This window comes from Canis lupus, chromosome 3 (genome assembly GCF_011100685.1).
Source record: "Canis lupus familiaris isolate Mischka breed German Shepherd chromosome 3, alternate assembly UU_Cfam_GSD_1.0, whole genome shotgun sequence".
In the NCBI taxonomy this organism is placed as follows: Eukaryota; Metazoa; Chordata; class Mammalia; order Carnivora; family Canidae; genus Canis; species Canis lupus.
The window spans coordinates 38,827,671-38,852,334 of record NC_049224.1 but is presented as its reverse complement, the minus strand read 5'-3'; the positions used below and the strand labels follow the sequence as shown (position 1 = coordinate 38,852,334).

Genomic DNA, 24,664 nt, shown 5'->3' with positions numbered 1-24,664 from the left:
GCATTGGCAGGTAAAGGGATGAGAGAAGGAGCCTTGCTCTTTGTCTTATGTCAGGGGTGGGGCTGCCATGCCTGCCCTCCATCATACTGATTCCTTGGCTTCCATGGTGGCCTCTGTGTAGATGGTGTGGTTGATTTCCCATGGCATCAATTTGACCCTGTCCTCTCCCATATTCCGAGGGTCAGCCAGGCTTTCTCTCATTTTGGCAGTAGTCCATGCCCCCAACTGCACCCCCCTTGCTCTGTGGCTTACCAGGAGGCAGGAGGACACTGAATTCTGCACCCAGGATGTGTCCTGCAGAGGGGCTGCATCCCTGCCTGGTGTAGAAGAATTCACCGGCCCCCTGGGCACTGGCTTAGCACCTTCATGTTGCCCATGGAATCTTTTTAGAACTGAACATTACGTTTAAGAAAAAGTGAAACTTCCAGCAACCAACCAGATTGACAAAAAATTGACGGACATTTTTTAAACTTTGGCCTAGCCTGAAGAACCATGTTTGAGAGGAAGACGGGTTTGCTCTGCATTGGCTCTCTCGTCCCAGCTTCACCCCGGGCAGCCAGTGACAAACCATTTGCTACCAGCGCCTCCACTTATCTTATCAAAGCATTTGTTTTGAAGTTGTTACACTGGCGGATGAAGCATCTAAAACTGATCGTTGCCGATAAAACTTCTCTTGACTCGAAGATTGGTTTAAAAAAGTTATCACCTCTTGGTTTTCCTTTTCCCTGTCAACTATTTTGACATTACTTTGGCATTTATTCAAGAAAATTTAAAGCTTTAGGACTGACTTGATATAGTGTCTTGAATGTGGAGAGTTAAGACAACTCCCCCAAATTATTCTTTTTTAAAAAAAGATTTTATTTATTTGTTCATGAGAGACACACAGAGAGAGGCAGAGGCAGAGATATAAGCAGAGGGAGAAGTAGGCTCTGTGTGGGGAGCCCAATGTGAGACCCAATCCCAGGACCCTGGAGTCACACCCTGAGCCAAAGGCAGATGCTCAACCATTGAGCCACCCAGGCGCCCCTTCCCAAAATTATTCTGAGAGGAATTTTATACAGTACATTTTAGGGTTTTTCCTCAATACTCTATTGATTCAAAAAAGAACCTCACTGAATATTTTCTCATTATAAAAGCAATACTTGACCAGTGTGTATGTTTTACAAACTAGACAGATAGATGATTGATAGATTGTTAGATAGGTAGATAATTTTAAAATGGATATGTTGTATACTATAATTTTTCTGCACAACACTCATTTATATTTTATAAATAAGTCATATATATATATATCTTAACACAGAGCAGAAGCTGTGTTAATAGTATTAGGAACTTTGGTTTTTTCCAATTAATATATCACATAAATAGATAATAGATATGCTAGTTATTGATTATTGGTTATTCCTCTTTACCTCAGACCCTCCCTCCATTATCAGCTCAAGGCTGGTCCTTATATTTGGAGTGATCCAAATCCTCAGACTCCATCCCTCTGGCATCTACTTGGGTATTCCCAGTGAGAGGCACCAGCAGGAGATTGGAGGGTGGGAAGAGAAGTCAGGACATCTACTTTCAGCCTCCCCTTCTCACAGACTGTGGGTTTCTACCTGTAGCCCCAGCTTTTCTGGAGGGGCTTCCTCTCTTGGCTATACTTTTGCTGGGTCCTGCTAGCATGGCTCCCTTCCTTTGTATCCTCAAGCATGGAGTGCTACCAACTCCCTCTTGCTGCTGGATGATTTGCCATTCTTTGTTTGTTTGCTCAACCCTGTCCACAGAGATTATTCATGAAATTTTCTCTAGTCAATCTCAATACTCAGTACTCAAGTGTGTCAGCTATGTACTGCCAGGAGCGTGACTTACAGAGACAAACGGTTGTGTACACAGATATGTGTGCAGGTGGACCTCATTTTTTGTAGTCCCATAGAAGGTTCCACTGTATAGGCTTCTTATTGACATTTTTATTGACTAGGAAATAGTTAAGATACACAGTATGGTCTAGAAAATGATGCAGTTAATTCCCATGTGCCAGCCATATGTGTTAGAATAGAAAGGTTACTAGTTCCACAAAAGTGCCTCTCCACAATTGCATCTCATTTCCCCCTCTTCCCTGTGTTCAAGCTCATCATAGTTGGGGCTATATTTGTGTCCCTAAACAGCGGTGTCAGTTTCTGTTTTTAGATTCACGTAAATTGTGTCTATTCTCATTGTAGCCGCCTTTCACTTACGTAGAATATTATTTGTGAAAGTCATCCATGGTGGTGTGTAGGACTCTGTTTCTGCTGCTGTACTATCTTCTATTATAGGGATCCAGCAACATTTATTGATGGAAATTTGGAATCTTTCAAAGATGTTTTCATTACAGATAGTATTACTCTACACACTCTTGAGCATGTGCCCCTGGGCTGCTGTGTGAGCATTTCTCTAGGAAATGTTCCTCAGGATGGTCTTGCTGGGTCCTGGGCCTTAGGCCTCTTCTGCTTCTCTAGGCATTGCTGAGTCATTCTCCAAAATGGTTGTGCTGGTGTGCACTCCCACCAGGGCTCTCTCATGATCCCCATTTATCTATGACCTTGCCAAGCCTTCTACTTTTGCCATCATGAAGAGGAACAGTATCTCATTATGTGTGCCAAGTGCATTTTTCTGACCACAGGAAGGTGAAACATTCACATGCTAAGAACCATCCCGTTGCCTTGTCCATACTTGTTTCATATCTTTTGTTGCTTTTTATATTAGGTTGTCTTTTCATTTTTAGAAGCTTCTTATATATTCTGAATCCTGATCCTTTCTTGGTTGTTCATATTGTAAGCATATCCTCCCATTCTGTGTGTGTGTATGTGTGTGTGTACCTGTCTGTTTATGATGTCATTTGTCATATAGAAGGTTCACCATTTCAATATAGTTGATTTTATCAATCTTTTCCTTCTGGATTGTTCCTTTTATGTCTTGTTTAGCAAATATAGTTGATCCTCGTTATTCATAGTACTGATGTTCTATAAAGTCATTGCAAACACTAAATGAATGAATCCTGAACCATTGCTCCTAGAGGAAATACAGGGTTAGGTTTCTGTGAGTCTCTGGTCACAACATTTTCATCAACCCATCAATAATAGAACTTTGTTGTATGTGTCGTTCTGTTTAAAGACACCCTATTTAATACATATATTTAATATATATTGTGGGTTCACTTAACTTGAAGTCAAGGCCAACAGCACCAGAAATCATGCCTGAATGAAGCTCATAAGGCACATTACAGGCTTCCTGCACTTTATTTTTTATAAGATTTTATTTATTTATTTGAGAGTGAGAGAGAGCATGTGCGAGAAGAGGGGAATGGCAGATGGAGAAGGAGAAACAGACTCCCCTCACTGAGCAGGGCTGGATCCCAGGACCCCAGGATCAGGACCTGAGCTGCAAGTAGACACTTAACCGACTGAGACCCCCAGGCGCCCCCTTCCTGCACTTTAGAAATACAGCACTTTAACACTATGCTTGGGGGGCATTTTATTTATTTAATTTTTTCATTTTTTTTTATTGGTGTTCAATTTACCAACATACAGAATAACCCCCAGTACCTGTCACCCATTCACTCCCACCCCCCGCCCTCCTCCCCTTCCACCACCCCTAGTTCGTTTCCCAGAGTTAGCAGTCTTTACGTTCTGTCTCCCTTTCTGATATTTCCCACACATTTCTTCTCCCTTCCCTTATATTCCCTTTCACTATTATTTATATTCCCCAAATGAATGAGAACATATAATGTTTGTCCTTCTCTGACTGACTTCACTCAGCATAATACCCTCCAGTTCCATCCATGTTGAAGCAAATGATGGGTATTTGTCATTTCTAATGGCTGAGTAATACTCCATTGTATACACAAACCACATCTTCTCTATCCACTCATCTTTCGATGGACACCGAGGCTCCTTCCACAGTTTGGCTATAGTGGACATTGCTGCTATAAACATTGGGGTGCAGGTGTCCCTGCGTTTCATTGCATCTGTATCTTTGGGGTAAATCCCCAACAGTGCAATTGCTGGGTCATAGGGCAGATCTATTTTTAACTCTTTGAGGAACCTCCACACAGTTTTCCAGAGTGGCTGCACCAGTTCACATTCCCACCGACAGTGCAAGAGGGTTCCCCTTTCTCCACATCCTCTCCAACATTTGTTGTTTCCTGTCTTGTGAATTTTCCCCATTCTCACTGGTGTGAGGTGGTATCTCATTGTGGTTTTGATTTGTATTTCCCTGATGACAAGTGATGCGGAGCGTTTTCTCATGTGCGTGTTGGCCATGTCTATGTCTTCCTCTGTGAGATTTCTGTTCATGTCTTTTGCCCATTTCATTACTGGATTGTTTGTTTCTTTGCTGTTGAGTTTAAGAAGTTCTTTATAGATCTTGGAAACTAGCCCTTTATCTGATACGTCATTTGCAAATATCTTCTCCCATTCTGTAGGTTGTCTTTTAGTTTTGTTGACTGTTTCTTTTGCTGTGCAAAACCTTCTTATCTTGATGAAGTCCCAATAGTTCATTTTTGCTTTTGTTTCTCTTGCCTTCATGGATGTATCTTGCAAGAAGTTGCTTGGCCGAGTTCAAAAAGGGTGTTGCCTGTGTTCTCCTCTAGGATTTTGATGGAATCTTGTCTCACATTTAGATCTTTCATCCATTTTGAGTTTATTTTTGTGTATGGTGCAAGAGAATGGTCTAGTTTCATTCTTCTGCATGTGGATGTCCAATTTTCCCAGCACCATTTATTGAAGAGACTGTCGTCTTTCCTCCTTTATCGAATATTAGTTGACCATAAAGTTCAGGGTCCACTTCTGGGTTCTCTATTCTGTTCCATTGATCTGTGTGTCTGTTTTTGTGCCAGTACCACACTGTCTTGATGACTACAGCTTTGTAGTACAACCTGAAATCTGGCATTGTGATGCCCCCAGCTATGGTTTTCTTTTTTAAAATTCCCCTGGCTATTCGGGGTCTTTTCTGATTCCACACAAATCCTAAAATAATTTGTTCTAACTCTCTGAGGAAAGTCCATGGTATTTTGATAGGGATTGCATTAAACGTGTAAATTACCCTGGGTAACATTGACATTTTCACAATATTAATTCTGCCAATCCATGAGCATGGAATATTTTTCCATCCCTTTGTGTCTTCCTCAATTTCTTTCAGAAGTGTTCTATAGTTTTTAGGGTATAGATCCTTAACATCTTTGGTTAGGTTTATTCCTAGGTATCTTATGCTTTTGGTGCAATTGTAAATGGGATTGACTCCTTAATTTCTCTTTCTTTAGTCTCATTGTTAGTATATAGAAATGCCATTGATTTCTGGGCATTGATTTTGTATCCTGCCACGCTACCAAATTGCTGTATGAGTTCTAGCAATCTTGGGGTGGAGACTTTTGGGTTTTCTATGTAGAGAATCATGTCATCGGTGAAGAGGGAGAGTTTGACTTCTTCTTTGCCAATTTGAGTGCCTTCAATGTCTTTTTGTTGTCTGATTGCAGGCTAGGACTTCCAGTACTATGTTGAATAGCAGTGGTGAGATGGACATCCCTGTCTTTTTCCTGATCTTAGGGGAAAGGCTCCCAGTGCTTCCCCATTGAGAATGATATTTGGGGGGCATTTTAAATAGCAAAGTCAACAACAAAAAAGCACAAAAAATATGGCACTGAATAGGCCATGAAAAGGACACTTGTTTACAGTGTGAGAGCTGAAACAAGAAAGCAGAACATATCCTTCGTCAGCTTAAGCTTGGAAGTATGCACATCAGGCAACTTGAATTTTTTCCCACTACATGCATGTCCTCAAATGACCAGGAAAGCACTGTGGGTGATTTTTGGGGTTGCAAATGGATTTTAGCAAGTACATGAATTTGCAGATACGGAATTTACAAATAACGAGGATTGACTATACTTTCCTTCCCCAAAGTTATAAAGATAGTCTCTTCCATTCTCTTCTAATAGTTGTAGAGTTCTGTTTTTCAGGTTTAGGTTTTTTAAATTCCCATTTGTTAATGGTTGTGTAATTAGTAATGATTTTGTATGGATAAACAATTATCCTAGTACCATTTATCACTATCCTTTTCCTACTGATTTGTCATATGTCAGTTTTCCATATACATGTGGTTCTTTCTGTGAACTCCTCTGCTCCGTTAGTCTATTTTTCTGTTTTTTATCACTCTACTTTTATAATAGCTCTTGATATGTGATGGATACAGATTCTTTCACCTTGTTTTGTTTAATTTCCATTTAGTATCTCTTAATGCAATAATGGATACAACAATAGAATAAGTATTATATAGATTATAATGCAGAATACTAAAATGAACACCTGGGACTCACTGGAATATCACCAGTCCTTGGCATCTACCTGTGTGCTTCTCCAGCAAAGAATTTGAATTTTGTATTTTACCATCTTGAATTTTATATCTTTTATTCCTTAATTGTTTCTTTATAATTTAATCACATAGGCACATGTGCCTGTATACAATATGATTTAGTTTTGTGCTTTTTCCTTACCTTTACAAGTGGTATATAAGCATTTACTACTTATTTTCTTAAAATTAATCCATGTTGTTTTGTGTAGTTGTAATTCATTCATTCATTCTCACAGCTGTGAGCATAACACAATGTATTCATCACTTCCCTTGTGGAAGGACACTGAGTGGGTCCCTGTTTGCTGTTAGTAACAATACTGGTCTGAATGGATACCTATGCATACGTCTTATGGTCCATGTGGTAAGAGCTGCTTATGACAATAGTCTCAGGAATACAATTGTTGCAAATATTCAACTTTAGAAGATGGTGCCAAGTAACTGTATCAGTCTCTGCTCCCATCAGTCAGCATCCTCATTGGTCCACATCACCAGCACTTAGTATTTTTTAATATATTTTGCCAATCTAGCAGGCATACAAAAGGTATTGTATGATCACAATTTGGATTTCTCAGCTACTACTGAAATAGATCATCTTTTCAGATAGTTATCATTTCTGTTTCCTTTTTTGATAATTATCTTTCATATTTATTGCCTATTTTTCTAATGATTGTCTTTTTAATTGATTTGTATAAGGTTTGTTTTTTGTCTTGTTTTAGAAGCCCATCCCTATTTCAGGGCAGAAGGCTACTCTTATGTATTTATTTGACTTAATTTTTCCTTTCACATTTATGTCCTTCATCTATATGGCATTGATTTATCAGTATGATGTATGGATAGCCAATTATTTTAACATAGATTATTGAATAGTTCATTCTCTTTTTTTTTTTAATTTTTACTTATGATAGTCACACAGAGAGAGCGAGAGAGGCAGAGACAGAGGCAGAGGGAGAGGCAGGCGCCAAACCGCTGCGCCACCCAGGGATCCCAGTTCATTCTCTTAATAAAAATCTTCTTTGTATCATCTGTCATGTATTGTTTTAATATTTATTTGCATCTTTTCCCACACTCACTTTTTTGTTTATATGAATGAATCTTCTTTTTCCCCTCTGTTGGTACCACAGTGTCTTCATGACTGCAGTTTCATGATGTCTTGATAGCTGGTAAGAATTTAAACTTATAAATGTACCCCAAAGTAAAACTATTGTTCCCTCCCATAAGTGTTAGTATGTAGTCCTTACATTTGATATCTACACTCCTCTGCCCTGAGCCTTTCTCTGGAACCCAGGATCTTTCAGGATCCAGCCACTGGGGCATTATGGGCACCCTGTCATTGCTGAGCTCTGCCTGGTTGGCTGGTGCTCAAGTTGTGCCAGCTGTTAAATCTTTGAACTCTCACCTCTGCCATAACCTATCAAAATTAAGCAGATTTGTTGAACCTTTTAAATAATTTTTAGATCTACTAATTTAGAGTTCCTTTTCTTGTCTTTGCATAATTACTTAATACAGATTTGATGTATAAATTTCACAAGCCAATAGCATCCTGCATAATGACTCTTAATAAACTAATAAAGAATCAGCATACTCCAAATCAATGATAGCTTAATTATGCTCTTGTTCCATGCAAGAGGAGACAAAAGAAATAAAATCCAAATTTACTTCAGGCGTACCCTTATAAAAGCTGGTATTCAGAAGAGATGGCTTAGGCAACCAAGAGCTGATCTCCAGCTGCTAAATTAAAACAAAAAAAAAGATAAATAAAATAAAATAAATTTAAAGACCTGATGTTCATTCCGGTCATCTTTATTCATGATTTATCATTGTGCTTCCATTTAAAAATAGTTCCTTAAGCATATACATAGCTGTTCTGTACTCCGTATCTCTAACAATTCCGGTATTTGAAGTCCTTTAGAATCTAAATCTGCATTTTATTCTTTCTGATGCCTTCCACTGGTGGGTGGCTCGTGTCCTCATATACAGGATGATTTCTGATTGAGAACTCCTATTTGCTTAATCCTAATGTATAGGAATCCTGTGGACCTAATTGAGGACTACTTCCTCCAAAAACAATTCATCTTTGCCTCTCCTAGAAGCCAGGAACTGTTGCACACTTTTAGTTTCTTTTGAGTGTCTAAGCTGAATTCTGGAATCTTTATTCACTGACCCTTTTTACTGCTAGCCCAAGGAACCAAATTCCAGTTCTGGTGTTAGCAGTTACCCTCTGGACAATCCTGTTCCTAGACTTGCTCTCTGCTCACATCATCCAGTTCTAGTTTTGGCTCATAAGTTGGTCCTCCAATTTGGAAGGAGGAGTGGAAATGAGGTCTTTGGAGATCTCCTCTATTTCTGCAATGTCATCAATGCATCAAGAACCACACATTATTTGGAATCTGTTCTACAGATGGGGAGGGCCCCATCTCAGGAAGTCTGCCAACCCTACTACCTGAAGTGGAAGTCTGCCATGGCAATTCTTGGCCTTATACTCTGCTCTCTAGGTTTTAGAGTCATCCTGACAGTCTATACACACATACACAGAACCTTGTTGTCATATTTACTGGAATTCAATTAGGTTTATAAATTAATTTGTAGAGAATTAACATGTTAATGACATTGAGTCTTCCTATTCATGACTACAGTCTGTCTTATTTATTAGTTCTCAATATATTATTTATCATTTCATCCATTTTTCTATATTCTCAAGTGTATTTTTGTTGCTGTGATAAAATCATACTTTTTTAAAGACTTTTTTGTTCTTTTAGAGAGCAAGAGAGAGGATGAGCAGGTGGAGGGGCCGAGGGAAAGAAACAGAGAGACTTTCAAGCAGGTGCCCCATAAGCTCAGAGACCGATGCAGAGCTCAATCTCATAACCCTGAGACCATGACCTGAGCTAAAATCAAGAGTCAGATGCTCAACTGACTGAGCCATCCAGGCACCCTAAAATCATATCTTAGAAAAAATTGTTCTTCCTGTTTGTTGCTGGTATATGATAATGCAATTAATTTTGCATATTGATCTTATATCCAGCAACATTGTCCACTAATCTTAATTTAAATATTTGAAAATGTTGTTGGGTTTTATATGTAAGTAATCATATCATATGGAAACAATGGCAGCTTTTCTTCTTTTCTAATTATATGTAATTTACTTCTTTCTAGTGTTTCATTCCAATGGTTGAGATCTGCTATATGGTGTTGAATAGAAGTGATAATGGTAGCCATCCCCATCTCCTACCTGATATTTGCTGTAGGGCTTCTTAACTTAAAGGACCATTCATGTATTTTTAGTTTATTAGGAGCTTTTAAAGTAGTGTTGGAATTGCAACCGCTATTTTGTATCTATTGAGATTAAATATGGTTTTAATTTAAATGATATTAAATAATTTAATTAATTAATAATTTTAATTTAAATATGAGATATAATAATTTAATTTAATTTAAATATGAAATAATTTAATTTAAGTATGAGATTAACTATGGTTTTGAGATTTAATATGGTTTTCATTTAATGGGGTGAATTCCGTTAATAGATCATCTTGTGTTAAAACATCCTTATAATGGAGGAATAAAACAAACTTGGTCATAATGCTTTTTTTTTAAAGTAAGCTTCACGCCCACCATGGGCTTGAACTCATAATTCTGAGATCAAGATCTGAGCTAAGATCAGGAATTGGACACTCAACTTACTGACCTACCCAGGTGCCCCTTATAATGAATCTTTTAATATGCTACTGGATTTAGTTTTTTAGCAATTTGCTTAGCATTTTTGTGTTTAGGTTCACAAGGAAGAATTTTCCTCTCTTGTTCTTTTCATATCTAGATTTGTCTCATTTGTTTTTTAAAAAATGGCTAATTATCCCAACACAAGTAATATAATGTGCCATTATTATGATAAGGATCTGTACCTTCTCTTCTATATAGTTATATATCTATATATATATCTATATAGTTATATACCTATAACTCTTCTATTCCTGTATCAGTGCCACACTCTTTTGTGATTGTAGACGTATGGCACATTTTCAGGTGTGCAAAGCCCTTCTTCTTTTCCAAAGATTTCTTGACCACATTTGTTTATTTTTTCTTTCCTAAATATATGGTAATGTTTTGTTTGACACTGTTTTAAGGCTAGAGGCTAGTTAGAATCATAGTGAGTTTTTAAAAATTCTGGATTTATGGGAAAAATATATGTTATAAAGGAATATATAGGAAAGATATATTTTGTAAAATATATACAGACCATTAGAAGTATATTTTATGTAAGCCTCTGGGTAATCACAAAGAAAATACCTATAAAAGTTAAACAAAAGAGAAAGGAATCATCACCAAAAAAAAAAAAAAAAAAAAAAAGAACCAGAAGACTGGAACACAAAGGAAGATGACATGAGAAGGAGAAAAGAACAAAGGCCTAGCAGACAAACAGAACACAGTTAACAAAATGACATTAGTAAATCTTTCTCTGTCAATAATTATGTTAAATCTAAATGGACTAAATCCCCAATAAAAAGATATAGAGTGGCTGAATGGATTAAAGAAAAATCCAACTCTGTGCTGCCTACAAGAAACTCACTTTAGATTCAAGGATACACATAGGCTAATAGCTAAGGGATGGAAAAGGATATTCCATGTAAATGGTAACCAAAGAAAATGGGTGGCTATGCTTATATGAGAGAAGGTAAACCTTAAGTCAGAAACTGTTTATAGACAAAGAAGGTCATTGATAAAGGTCAATTCAACAGAAAGATATAGCAGTTGTAAATAAATATGCACTCAACATCACAGTACCTACATAGATAAACTAATATTGACATATTTGAAAGGAGAAATCAGCAAAACAATAATGGTAGACTTCAGTATGCCACTTTCAATAATGAATAGAACATCCAGACAGAAAATCAATAAAGAAGCAGTGAACTTGAACAAAATAGACCTAACAGATACATACAGAGTATTTCATTCATCACCACAAGAATACACGGAACATTCTCCAGGATAGATTACAGGTTAGGGCATAAAACAAGTCTTAACATAAACTTAAGAAGATTGAAATCCTACCAAGTATCTTTTCTATCCACAATAAAGTGAAACTAGAAATCATAACAGCAGGAAAACTGGAAAATTCACAAATATGTGAAAACTAACATGCTCTTAAACAACCACTGTGTCAAGGAGAAAATCAAAAGGAAATTTTGAAAAAACTAATATACATATACAAAGATCCATATATGTGCACACACATGCACTCATACACACACAGGTAGAGGAGCTTATTTTTTACCTGATTACCCTTTCTTGAATTTCAGGAACATGGCAAATTGTTTTCTTGATGTTAAAACTTGATAGAATTACAAGAAAATAATTAGTCTGTGAATTACTGTTACTTATATAGTTATCTAAGCAATTTATATCCACCAACTAGAAACCAAAAGCTAATGCTTCAGGGGGCAAAGAACAGGTTTTGGATTACCAAATAAGGTGCAGTTCTGCACCATTGTGGGGAGTGTAAATCTCCCCTGAGTCCTTGCTCAAAGTTAAAAGTGTGATTGAACAAACAGCACATATTGTATGAGAAGCAAACCTGTCCTCTTCTAGTAGCATTTGTGTTATTGATGATGCTCAAGAGGCCAAAGCAAGACCAAATTTCACTTAAATTTGTAGGGATCCTAAGTAGAATGTTTGCATCTGGAAATAACTTTCACAAGTTCCTTCGTAAATCACTCACCTTTTCTATATGAGCCTAATTTTAGCTCCATTTGTAAGATCAGTATTCAAGCCAGCCACGAAGACTGCTGTCTGCAAGAACTGCTTTCTACAGAGACAAATTAAATGGCCTGGGATCTATTCCAAGATGTGCTCATCACTTGAAAAATTTTATGGAAAAGAGAAGTCACAAATTTTACACACACACACACACACACACACACACACACACATCATACTACCAATGAGAGTTCTTATTCAGAGTCTTTGCTTATCCATGAATTTACTTGGGTGATGGTGAATTTTTCTGTGTGTGTGGTTGGAAATTTAGAAATTCAGCATCTCATTTCCTTCCAGTCTTCTCTTAAAACTCAGAAAAGAACAATGAAACATCCTGTACATTTTCAAACAAGTGTTTACCAGTCGCTTATTTTGAGTGAGGTATTCCATTATAAATAATAACAGAAGACTGGGTCTCTGTTCTTGCTGTCCTCTCAAAATTAAAATGGAAATATACTGTCAGGAACTATGCAGGGTCTGAGATTGTACTTGCTCTCAAGCTAACAAAGTAGCCTATTGCACTTACTGTCACTTCTCAGGCAGAAGACATGAGACCCCTGACTCAGAGACAAAGGATTCTATTACTCATGGCAAAAGCAACTGCCAGAACTTCATGTTGGTTTGTGTCAGTTCCCTGTGGCCCTCAAGTCTCTTGGGACAATTGCAAAGGGCCCATCATGAATGCCTGCACACGCAGTGAGACTGCATTATGGGAGAGAAGCCCTGAGCCTGGAGAATTTGCTGCATTTGTAATAAGCCTACACTTTGTCTAAGGTTAAGGATACCTCCTTCCTCAAGGTTGCTTCTTGCAAACCCAACCCTGGGAAATGAGTGGGGTAATGAGCAGTCTAGGTTTCTCTTCTCGGCAAGCGCAGCAGGAGTTTACAGGTATGCTCAGGGTCCTTGGCAGATTGCTCCTCCCAATGCAGATCTGCATGCAATGTCAGGTAACAGTCCATGGCCAATGTCTAACATCACAGTGCAATGAAGAATACATGGTGCAGGTCATCCTGGGGCTTCAAAGGAGGAAAAATTCTTTGGGATATCGGCTGTTGGAGAAGAAGACCCTGGGGGAAATGAGATTCAACCTGGACCTTGAAACTGGAGTCACATGTGGATTCAAGAGGCAAAGTCACATAAGAAAGGACTGCAATTAGAGAATACTCCACCTGGGTAGGGTGGGTCAGAAGAGGTAGAGAGCAGTTGGGAAGCTGGGGTAGGTTGTCCAGGAATGTAGGTGTGAATGAAGGCCTGAACTGGACAGGCCTGGGATTCGGGAGCAGGGGACAGATGGAAAAGACCCACAGAGGATGCTTGCGTTCAAGCTGGTGACATGAGAACTACTTGTGCAGAGTTTTGAAGTCTTAATGTATTTGCTTTATGCTCAGAGCAGAACAACCCAATTGCGAGTGTACCTTATGCTTCCATACAGGAGATTCTAAGCCCTGGAAGTTACCGAGCATGGCCCTACCCACCTGGAACACAGAGCAGGATGGGGATAGCATAGTTTCTCTGGTCATACTGCCCTACACTTCCATCCACCTTTTCTAACATCCAGTTTTTCCACATTTGAGTCCCATTCCTACCATGAAAGACCCTCTAAGATAGACATCCCTGCATTGAGTAATTAATAAGCTTCAATAGGATAATTCTGATATAGCCCAACTCCCATCCCTTAATTATAACAGACATAAAATTACTGTTAGCTATGGTCTCCTCACTTAATTTTTATGCTGTGGCTGATAATGGTCTCCTATGGGATCTCTTTTTTAATTCAAAGAAAGAAAAGAAATATGTAGGGGGACAAATGGTCAGGGAGCTAATAGAAATGAACGTAAGACCATTTGTCCTCTGGGCAAATTTTATTGGAATGAGTATGCACAGTGGCTGGCAGCGAAACTTAGCATCCACAGTGAAGACATGCCTTGTTTTCACACTTGCCATTTTGAATGACCTTATAAAAATATTTTATAGAACATGGATTTCAGTGCTTGTGGAGGAATCTCTGATAAAGCTGTCAAAGGGCAGAAGTAAAGGTATTATTTAAGCCAGAAAGAGAATTCCAAAGAAACACATAAGCATAATTCCAGGTGTTGTGCCATTATCGGGGGGGGGGGGGGGGGGCGGGGAGCCAAGCATTTTAACAACTGGAAGAAGAAGAAAAAAAGTCTTTTTTGGTGTGTGTTTCAAATGAATACACTCCATGAGACATAAAGCGGTGTTTGCCTCATGATGCATATTCAAAAAAAGGATGTGATTTGTGGGGGGTTTTTGAGAGGTTTTATTTGGTTGCAAATGAGAGTATATATAAAGTTAATATTCTTTTCCGAAGGGCATTTCTTTTAAGAACAGTGGAATATATGGTCAATAAAGTTGAAATTTTTAGATTGAGGACAAAATTAAGGCATTGATTATATTTTTGGTTATGGTACATTATGAGCTGTCACTATATTGGTTCTAGTTTTTAAAATTACCCCCTGATATATATATCAGGGGGTCATATATATATATGATATATATATGTATATACATAAGATTTCTACATACTATCTCAGGTTATCTCTGGTGTATCTTTAAGGTGATAATGGCAATTTCATCCAGAAATGCCCTCTTCTCTGGGGAGTCTGAAGCACCCTAATGCCCTGCAGTCTGGTGGATCTGGAAGAGGGAATGAGTAAACCCCAGGTCATCAGATATATCAAAGGGTACCCACAGAGGAAGACACATATTGATTCTGTAGGGATGACACCTAGCCTGCATCTCCTGTCCTGATCTTCATCATGAGCTCCAGGCCCACCTTTCTAACTGATCATGAACATCTCTCTGGGCAGGTCCCTGGCAACTAGCTTTATGTGTCCCAGATCACACTGGTTATTCTTCAAAGACTGCCTCTTTCCCACAGGCCCCTGGCACACTGCTAGCATCAGGCTCCCATTCTCAATATATGCCTCAGAATCATCTCCTACTCTCATTCTTCTCCCTCATGCTGGTCTGTCCCCAACCAGTGGCCATGCCCTGTTGATTTCAGCTTCATAGTCATTCTAAGACTCCCAGTCTCCATGTTTCCTCCACATGCTCTGGTTTCACCCTTCTGCTGCAGTGGCAATGTGCTCACCCCCATGTTTCCACCCTCTCATTTCAACACATGTTTACTGAGCACCTGTTACATCCCAGCTTCTGCAGTTGGCCCTACAAAAGGTGTCTCAATCATTTGTGAAAATAGCTTGTATTATCTCTTTCCCAACATCAACACATCTTCAGAGGTATCGCATCACTTAGAGAATAAAATCCAAGCTCCTTAGCCTCTCTCCAACCACATCTGTGCATGTATTCTTCCACAACTGAGCTCCCACCCTGCTCCATCCTTAGTGGCTACAGGGGCAGGGAGGACACTCGGGATGGCCATAGTAATGTTGCACAAGAACTTAAGGCAGCTGTCTAAGTCCTGCTGCAACCACTTAGGAAATGAATACTAAAAAAGCCACCAAGAGCTTCTGACCAAGATGGAATTATAAGGACTGGATTTAGTCTCCCACCTGTGAAGTGACTCCCCACGGTCCCAGCCAAGAAAAACCAAAAGAGACAAAATGTGAAGACACACCAGGCAATAAGGATAGTGATCCTGAAATATGGTCAACAAATGAGGTAAGCCCTCAAGGGGCCCCAGCTTATAGCCTCGAAGTCTCCAGGTCATAGGGGATCTCAGGAGGATCCCTGCAGACTCCCAGAGTTGGAGACATAGAGCTAAGAAAATTAGGGAGACTAAGGCCTGGGGACTAGAGTTCCCAGGACAAGAGTAGTGGAGGGAAGAGAATTTTGAGATTTTCAGAGGATCCCCCTGGAGTAGTCAATCGAATATTGATTAGCCCATGCATATGAAGAAACTATTGGAATCGTAAAAAAGAATCACAGAAAAAGGTTTAGAAATTGGTGCAGGCCTGAGAGTAGCACCTGTTCCCACATTGTTCAGAGGGCCCAGAACACTCTTACCTCAGGAATGGGGAATACTTAGCCCTAGACCAAACTCTTCTCTCTTCTGCCTAACAAATCTTACAAACAAGATTCAGTTCTCTCTCTTCACATTGTCATTGAATGATTTAACATTGGGGATGTGTTTAAACATGGTATGTTAATTTTGTCCCCTATAATATTATCATTATCATCCTCCTTTTGGCTATTTTACAAGGCAGCTTTGAGAGCAAATGAGCAGGGAAAGGGGTTGCACAAAGGTGTGATCACAATAATTTACAGGCGATTGGGGAACTTTCTTAAAGGATGGTATAGATAAGAATACATTTCATGTATATATGAGTAAAACCACTGGGAATGCTCTCAGACCAAAAGGTCATTTGGACACACACCTAGTGCATATATCAAGCATTCCATGAGGAAATACAATGAGTATATTTTCTCTTGAGGATTTGTCAACCCCTTGATTCGATCATTGAAACTAGCCTCATTAATACCATTGTCTTTTAGGTGAAAGATCCATTTTTTTCCTGATAGCTTTTTGAGTATGTACAGTATTTTGTACATTTTTGTATGAATAAGATTAGATTGGAGGAGATATCATTACAGGAATACCTTGTTTTACTGTGCTTCATTTTATTGTACTTCTCAGATACTGCGTTTTTACAAATTGAAGGTTTGCTTTGAGCAAATCTATTGGCAACGTTTTTCCAACAACATTTCCTCATTTCATATCTCTTTCATATTTTGGCAATTCTCATAGTATTTCAAACTTTCATTGTTATTATATTTGTTATGGTGGCCAGTGAGGAGTGATCTCTGATACTACTATTATGATTGTTTCGGGGCATCACAGACCATGCCCATGTATAGGATGGTGAACTTAATTGATCAATATTATATGTATTCTGACCACTCCACTGGCTAGCCATTCTGTAGCTCACTCTCTGTCCTTGAGTCTCCTTGCTTCCTGAGAGACAACAATGTTGAAATTAGGCCAACTAATAACCCTACAACAGCCTCTAAGTGTTCAAGTGAAGGGACAAATTGGATGTCTCTCACTTTAACCTAAAAGCTAGCGATGATTAAGCTTAGTGAAAAGGGCGTGTTGAAAGCTCTGATAGGCCAAAAGCTAGGCCTTTTGCACCAGCTATCCAATTTGTGAATACAAAAGAAAAGTTCTTGAAGGAAATTAAAAATGCTATTCCAGTAAACACATGAATGTTAAGAAAGTGAATCTTATTGTTGATGGGGAGAAAGTGTAGTGGTCTGGAAAGAGGATCAAGCCAGCCACAATATTCCCTTAAACAAAAGCCTAATCCAAAGCAAGGCCCTATCTCTCTTCAGTTCTACAAAGGCTGAGAGAGGGAGGAAGCTCAGAAGGAAAGTTTGAAGCTAGTAGCAGTTACTTCTTGAGGTTTAAGGGAGAGAGCCATCTCCATAACATCAAAGTGCAAGGTGAAATGGCAAGTGCTGATGTAGAAGCTGCAACTAGTTATCCAGAAGATCTAAGTTAATGAAGGTGGCTACACTCAACAGTAGATTTTCAATGTCGGCAAAATAACCTCATTTTGGAAGAAGATGCCATCCATCTAGGATGTTTGTAGCTGGAAAGGAAAAGTCAATGCCTGGCTTCAAAGATTCAAAATACAGACTGATTCTGATGGACATACAATGAAATTAATGTTGTTTTCAGGCCTATCAATACAACATCCATTCTGTAGCCTCAGATCAAGGAGGATTTTAACTTTGAAGTATTATTATTTAAGAAATACATTTCAAGCACATCAAAACTGCAGTGAGATACCACCCCACACATATCAGAATGGCTAAAATCAAAAACACAAAAAAACAATAAATGTTGGTGAGGATGTGGAGAGAAAGGAACCCTCTTGCACTTTTGGTAGGAATGCCAACTGGCACAGCCACTCTGGAAAGCAGTATGGGGGTGTCTCAAAAAGTTAAAAATAGAACTACCCCAATGATCCAGTAATTGCACTACTGGGTATTTACCCAAAAAATGTAAAACACTAATTCAGAGGGATACATGTATCCCTATGTTTATAGCAGCATTGTTTACAATAGCCAAATTATGGAAGCAGCCCAATTTTCACTGACAGATGAATAGATAAAGAAGATGTGGTGTATATATACACAATGGGATATTATTCAGCCATTAAAAAGACATGGTATATCATGGTATATCATTGCACACTTATCAGAATGGCTAAAATAAAAATAGTGATACCAAATGTGGGCAAGGAAACAGAGAAACTGGATCATTCATACATTTCTGTAGGAAAGTAATATGATTCAGCCACTCTGGAAAACAATTTGGCAGTTTCTTACAAAACTAAGCATTCAATTACCATCTGACCCAGCAATTGTACTGTTGGACATTTTTCCCAGGGAAGTAAAAACTTAGGTTGACACAAAGACCTGCCCACAAACATTCATGTCAGCTTTATTTGTAACAGCCCCAAACTGAAAACAACACAGATATTTCTCACATGATGCCCTAGTAAGCAAACTGTGGTATATCCACAATGGAATACTGCTCAACAATAAAAAGGAATGATCACATGGAACAGAGTGGATGAATCTTGATGGAATTATGCTGAGTGAAAGAAGCCAGTTTTGAAAGGTTATGTGCTGTACGATTCCACTCGTGTACCATTCTTGAAAGGACAAAATTATAAAAATGGAGACCAGACTAACGGTTAATAGGGTTTGGGAATGAGAGATGGAGCTGAAGGATGGGGAGAGAGGTACGTGTGTTCTGAAAGGTCATCGTGGGGTGGGGATCCTTGTGGTGATAGAAATGTTCTAGATCTTGACTACATCAGTTGTCAGTCCTGGTCATGATATTTTACTGTAGTTTTGTAAGATGCTACCATGGAGGAAACTGAACAAAGGCTAGGCAGGACTTCTCTGTATTATTTCTTACACCTGCCTGTGAATCTACTGGTACTTCAAGGTAAAAAGTTTAATTAAGGGATGTCTGGGTTGCTCAGTGGCTGATCATCTCTCAGGTCGTGATCCCAGAGTCCTGGGATCGAGTCCCACATCAGGCTCCCCAAAGGGAGCCTGCTTCTCCCTCTGCCTGTGTCTCTGCCTCTCTCTGTGTCTCTCTCATGAATAATAAATAAAATCTTTTTTTAAAAGTTTAATTAAAAAGCTTGGCATTTTACTAAACTCTTCAAAATTTTGAGTTACATTTTAATTGCCAAAGATAGCCCACCCACTGAAATGTTGATGATTTCAAGATTTTCTCAGACAGTGAGTGCCTGGTAGTGATTGAAAGTGTGAAATACATCATTTAGTATCTAAGAATAATTTGATCAGCACTGTAGAAGGATAACAAATGTGTCTCTGTTAAAGGCCAGTTTTGATTATTAAAAAAAAAAAAAAAAAGAACAAAAGTCTACAAAAGAAAAACCTACGTGGAGTGGATGGCATTTGGCCACACTCATTCCAGACCTTGATGGAAATGCTAAGGATCTGCCATGTTGTCAGATGAGACTGACATTCTGCTGCATTTTTCTCTCACAGGATCTCCTCTTCAGCGTGTGTGCCCTCAATGTCCTCTCCACCATCGTGTGCGCGTTGGCCACAGCCATGTGCTGCATGCAGATGGTCTCTTCCGATGTCCTGCAGATGGTGAGTGGGCCCCTTCCTTCCCAAGCTACTTTGAAACCAATGGAGAGGGGGCACTTGGGTGGCTCAGTGGTTGATCATCTGCCTTTGGCTCAGGTCATGATCCTGGGCTCTTGGGATTGAGTCCAGCATCAGGGTCTCTGCAGAGAGCCTGTTTCTCCCTCTGCCTGTGTCTGCCTCTCTCTTTGTGTGTCTCTCATGAGTAAATACAATAAGAAAGAAAGAAAGAAAGAAAGAAAGAAAGAAAGAAAGAAAGAAAGAAAGAAAGAAAGAAAGAAAGAAAGAAAGAAAGAAAAAAGAAAGCAAGCAATGGAGAGTAGACACTTGTAGCTTCCAACCAGAAGTCCCAAGGGTAATGGGCCCTGAGAGTCCATGGTGCTTGGCAGTCACCTCATGCTGAGAACCTGTACATTTGGTGCCACTAATGTATTTCTTTTAGGCATTGTTGGAGTTGCATGTTAATAGAGTCCTGCCACCCTCTTGGTCCTCTGGATGGCTCCTTGTGTGTGCCTTTGAGTAATTTTAGTAACAATCCTATAGCCCTAGACACCCTCTGGGCCCAGAATCTCCAGAGCAAAGTGCTTCCTCAAGCTTCAGAATTTTCTTTTAATAAAGGAGGGTTTTTTAGAAAATGAGTTCCTTTCAAATTGAAAAACTGCTCATCTGTGCTTTTTAGATTTGCTAATTAACCCTGAGCTCATAATTTAGTGGCGGAGTCACTAGCTGGCCATCATTTGACACTACCCACCGCCCCCCCACCAGGGTCTTACAGTCTAAGAACCGCTGCTCCCACGGGGGAGAAATGAGAATAGAACCAAGGGTCACACGCTTATTAATATACATTTATAAGTACACGCTTAATAAATAATGAAGGCTCTTCATTATTTGGATGTGAATGAAACGCAGCCCACTGTACAGTATATTACCACTAAAAACATTACAAAAACCAGAAACTGGAAGATACGTTCTCCGGTGCTAAGGGTAGAATCATCTGTGTGTCTGTCTCTGTCTTCATCTCTGTCTCTGTCTCTCTCTTTTTGCTTCTTCAAGACCTATCCTGCTTCCCTCTCAGTGTCTTAGGCATCTCATAAAAGAAAAAGCAAGTTATTCTTGTAGTAGGCTGTTTTATTTGCTCTTTCTTATCCACCCCATGGCAATACATCAGTTCATCAAGTTACAGGGCCAGAGAGCATCATTACCAAGATGTTAAAAATTCATTGGCTCTAATCATATGCAACGTCCGCCTCTTTGTCCCAGTGTATATCTACACAGCTGTCACAGCCAGGCTGACCTTTCTGAGAGGTGGCAGTTTTCTGAAAGGGATCTAATTAAACAGTTATTCAGCTGTGATGAACTTTTGGCCTCGCTCACCGAGGCCTCATGTTGGTGATTTTCTCTGGTGTGTTGTATAAAGGAAAGGTTAAGTACTGTGGGGTTCTACTCACCTCCGCACATTTTACTATTGATTTGTAAATACCACACCAATTTGACCAAACTAACAGAACCAAAGGGCTATCAGTGTAAAAGTTTGCCTTCCCTGGTTTGAAGCATTAGAGTGAAAATTACCAACTAAATCCAAATCAGGTGTACGGTGGCTGTGATGGCATATACAGCAATAACATCGATGCAGGGTCATGCTGTCATTCCACCATGCGGCACCTGAGTGGTCCTGGAATCAGCTACGTCTGGGTCAGAGTTCCACCTCTTCTGCATATGAAGCAAGTGACTCTAGATGTGTCACCACACCTACCGGAGCCTTGGTTTCCTCACCTCCAAAGAGGACCTAATGGCATACCTGGTGAACATTCAAGAAGTGTGACCTATTTGACTCTTAAATGCGGGGGGAGTATTGGTTTGTTATTGGGAATCTCCTGCAGCCATGACCATGAGTGCCATGGTCCTTGATCTACTGTCAACTATAAAACACCATAGGGAAGTGAGGTCTTGTCATAATGAACACAGCCACCATCAGGACCTCTGGTTTTTCTCTTGCTGGGTATTCAAGGGTAACTTTGCTTCTAGCCCCTAGCGTGGAAGTAGAAATTTGTTAAATCCCTGCTGGTGAGTCCTTTTCCCTTTGCTACCAGGGGTTACGGGACCAGACAAGGCTCTGCTCTCCTTCTGAGTCCCTGGCTGTGCCGCTGACCTGCAGCATCTCCGGGGAGTCAAAAGGGAACTAGTGGCACATGACCATGGTGCCTTGTGGGACCAGTGAGTGACCTTGGGGCATGTCACTGCCTATTTATCCCAGTTTTCTCTGCTCTATGTAAGACTGTTCATACTTTGCTGTCCTCATGGGGCCGCTGAGGGAGGAATCAGATAGTACATGTGCATGGGCTTTGAAAAACCCTGCTGGCCACGTGGAGGAGGTTGGCTTTTACCACATGGGTCAGAGGCTGGGCAAGGCTGGCCACACAGGCCGCATCTGGGAAAAAGGAGAAGAGGGGAGGCCCAGGGGCTTATGGTTCGACCCGAGGGATGGAACCTGGAATTGAGTTATTCATGAGCATGCCTCACAAGTTCTTTTTAATTTTTTAGAAAAGTCTTCTCCTCTTTTTCCAGCTTTAATTTGACTTGACTTTAATTTTCTGACTTCACTTCATTAGACTGCTTAATTAAAGAAGTAATATATGATCACTGAAACAAGAAAAATAGAGAGATACATAGACAAAGTTAATAACCTACCTTCTCCCACCTCATACTCCTGAGGAAAGTTTACAGCGAATCCTTCCATTTCTTTCTTGATTTCTTAGGTTTATATTAACATAAACAAATAATCTATATTCCTTGTCCCTCCTTCCCTCCATTCTTCCCTTATGTCTTCCTTTTTTTGTTTTTAAATATTAATTTATTTGGGAGAGACAGCATGAGCACAAGCAAGGGGGAAGGAAGAAGCAGAGTCCCTGCTGAGTTAGGAGCCAACACAGGGCTCCATCCCAGGACCCCGGGATCATGATCTGAGCCAAAGGCAGATGCTTAAATGACTGAGCCACCCAGCTGCCCCTTGTTGTCTTCCTTTTAACTACATGGAATCACGCCATTTATATCACTCTGAAACTTGACTTTATAACCTGAAACTATCACAGATGTCCTCTATGTCAATATACACAGAAATGTCTTCATGTCAACATTGATCTGTACCATGGATGTAATGTCAATCAATTGGCCACTTCTCTATGTGTGGGTGCTTGAATCGTTTCTGGGTTTTGATTTTGGTTTTGTTTAGGCCTGTGCAGATGGTGCTACCAGAAGCTCCTTGCACATACAGTCCTAGCTCTCTTGGTCTACTTATGCTAAACCCACTGGCTCAGTGGCCACGGTTCTCTATCCCACCCGTAATGTGCCCTGCCCACTCCTCATGGCACAGCCACCTACTGGCTGCTTCTGGGGTTCACCCACATGCCAGCTCTGCTCCCAGCAGTTGGGTCACAAGTTTTCCAAGGGACAATTGTAGCTGTCCCCAAACCAGTCTAGGCCAGTGGTATTTGGCTTGTGAGTACATACTGTAGTGCTACATAAGCCAATGAAATGTGAATGCAAAAAAGATCATTGCTTAACCAAAAAAAAAAGTGCTTTGGGAAGATTTGGTGAAAAAGGGTCCCTAGATATATTGCTGTCAATTTTGATGTGAGTGAGACAATTAGTAGGGGTTGGGTTACAACTTTTTAAAAATATAGGAGGTGTCTGCATACATGTTGTTTCACAAGTACCATTAAGTTCCAGCTCTACTCCAAAAACAGAAACAGGAAGCAAGATAATTCTCATTATTGTCGTTTAGGCACCAAAGGCTACGAGGCACTCCAGACAGCAGACTGACTCACAGTGAGGGCCTTAGTCTGGCTCCAGGGGAACCCATAATTCCTCCTTACTTCTGGGGATTCACATCTTGGGATAATTAACCATTTTTGAAACTTATTCATGAATGCATGTATACATGAGATGCAAAGTTTGATGTCTAGCATCAGAATTTATAAGGCTGAAGTACTCTAATATGTTTGGGAAATAGTGGCAAAAGGCGACTGATTATAAAATTCAGTTTATTAATAGTTTCGTGGAGAAAGCTTTTACCTCTGTGTCTCTAATCTCACATTTTTAGTTTTATTCCTTGAGCGTAATTTCATTTTTCCCATTTTTTCATGTAGCTCTTTCTTCCTCATGAACTTTATTGCCAGCCACTTTAAGGGACATCATTTGCTATTACATGTGCCTCCATTAGGCACTTGCTTGTGAACTTCATCTTTTATTATTGTCATTTATGTTCTCAACACTAGTCATACGCCCTGTAAAGCAGAACGCCTCCAGAAAGTGCAGAGTGCCACGCCTTTCCCAGACATGCTTGCTGTGGTCTTTGCCCATGGAACTAGCAAAGGGTCAAGGGTGGTTGTAACACCACCTTCTGGAATTCCCAGAATCACTCAGATTTACCAGTATTTTCACCTCTCCAGCTCACCCCAGTGCCCCACAGAGACTGGCCCTCCTTGGACCCACAGTGATCTTCCTTGAGGTCTGGGTTTAACAGAAACATCTCTGCCTAGTAGGTGCTATTTATCTATCAGACTAGAACTAAGTATCAGATTAATCTTTTTTTTTTTTTAGATTTTATTTATTTATTTTTGGGGGGGTGGCAGAGGGAGAGGAGGAGAGAGAGACTCTCAAGCAGACCCACACTGAATGTGGAACTTGACTCACGGCTGGATCTCACCACCCTGAGCCGAAATCAAGAGTTAGATGCTTAACTGACCAATCCACCCAGGCGCCCCCTATATCTTAAAGGCTAGTTACAGCAGACAGTCCTAACAGTGAAACGAATTTGCTGCAAACATTTTGACTTTAAATATGCAGATGAGCCTCTGTCCACCAGGGTTTTGATTTGGGGCCAAGATCTTCTGTTCAATTGTGGGTCTATGTCTTGGTG

The 24,664-nt window shown here is 39.8% G+C and overlaps 1 protein-coding gene across 5 annotated transcripts in view; it reads left to right on the top strand.

Annotated features, from left to right (window-relative positions):
• FAM189A1 (family with sequence similarity 189 member A1) overlaps nucleotides 1-24,664 on the top strand; it is a 452,536-nt gene that overhangs the window by 402,356 nt on the left and 25,516 nt on the right. For all 5 annotated transcript variants that reach the window (XM_038532624.1, XM_038532623.1, XM_038532625.1 and 2 more), the window contains one exon: nucleotides 19,645-19,752. In XM_038532624.1, the coding sequence (XP_038388552.1) occupies nucleotides 19,645-19,752 (108 nt within the window). The remainder of the gene's footprint in view (nucleotides 1-19,644; nucleotides 19,753-24,664) is intronic.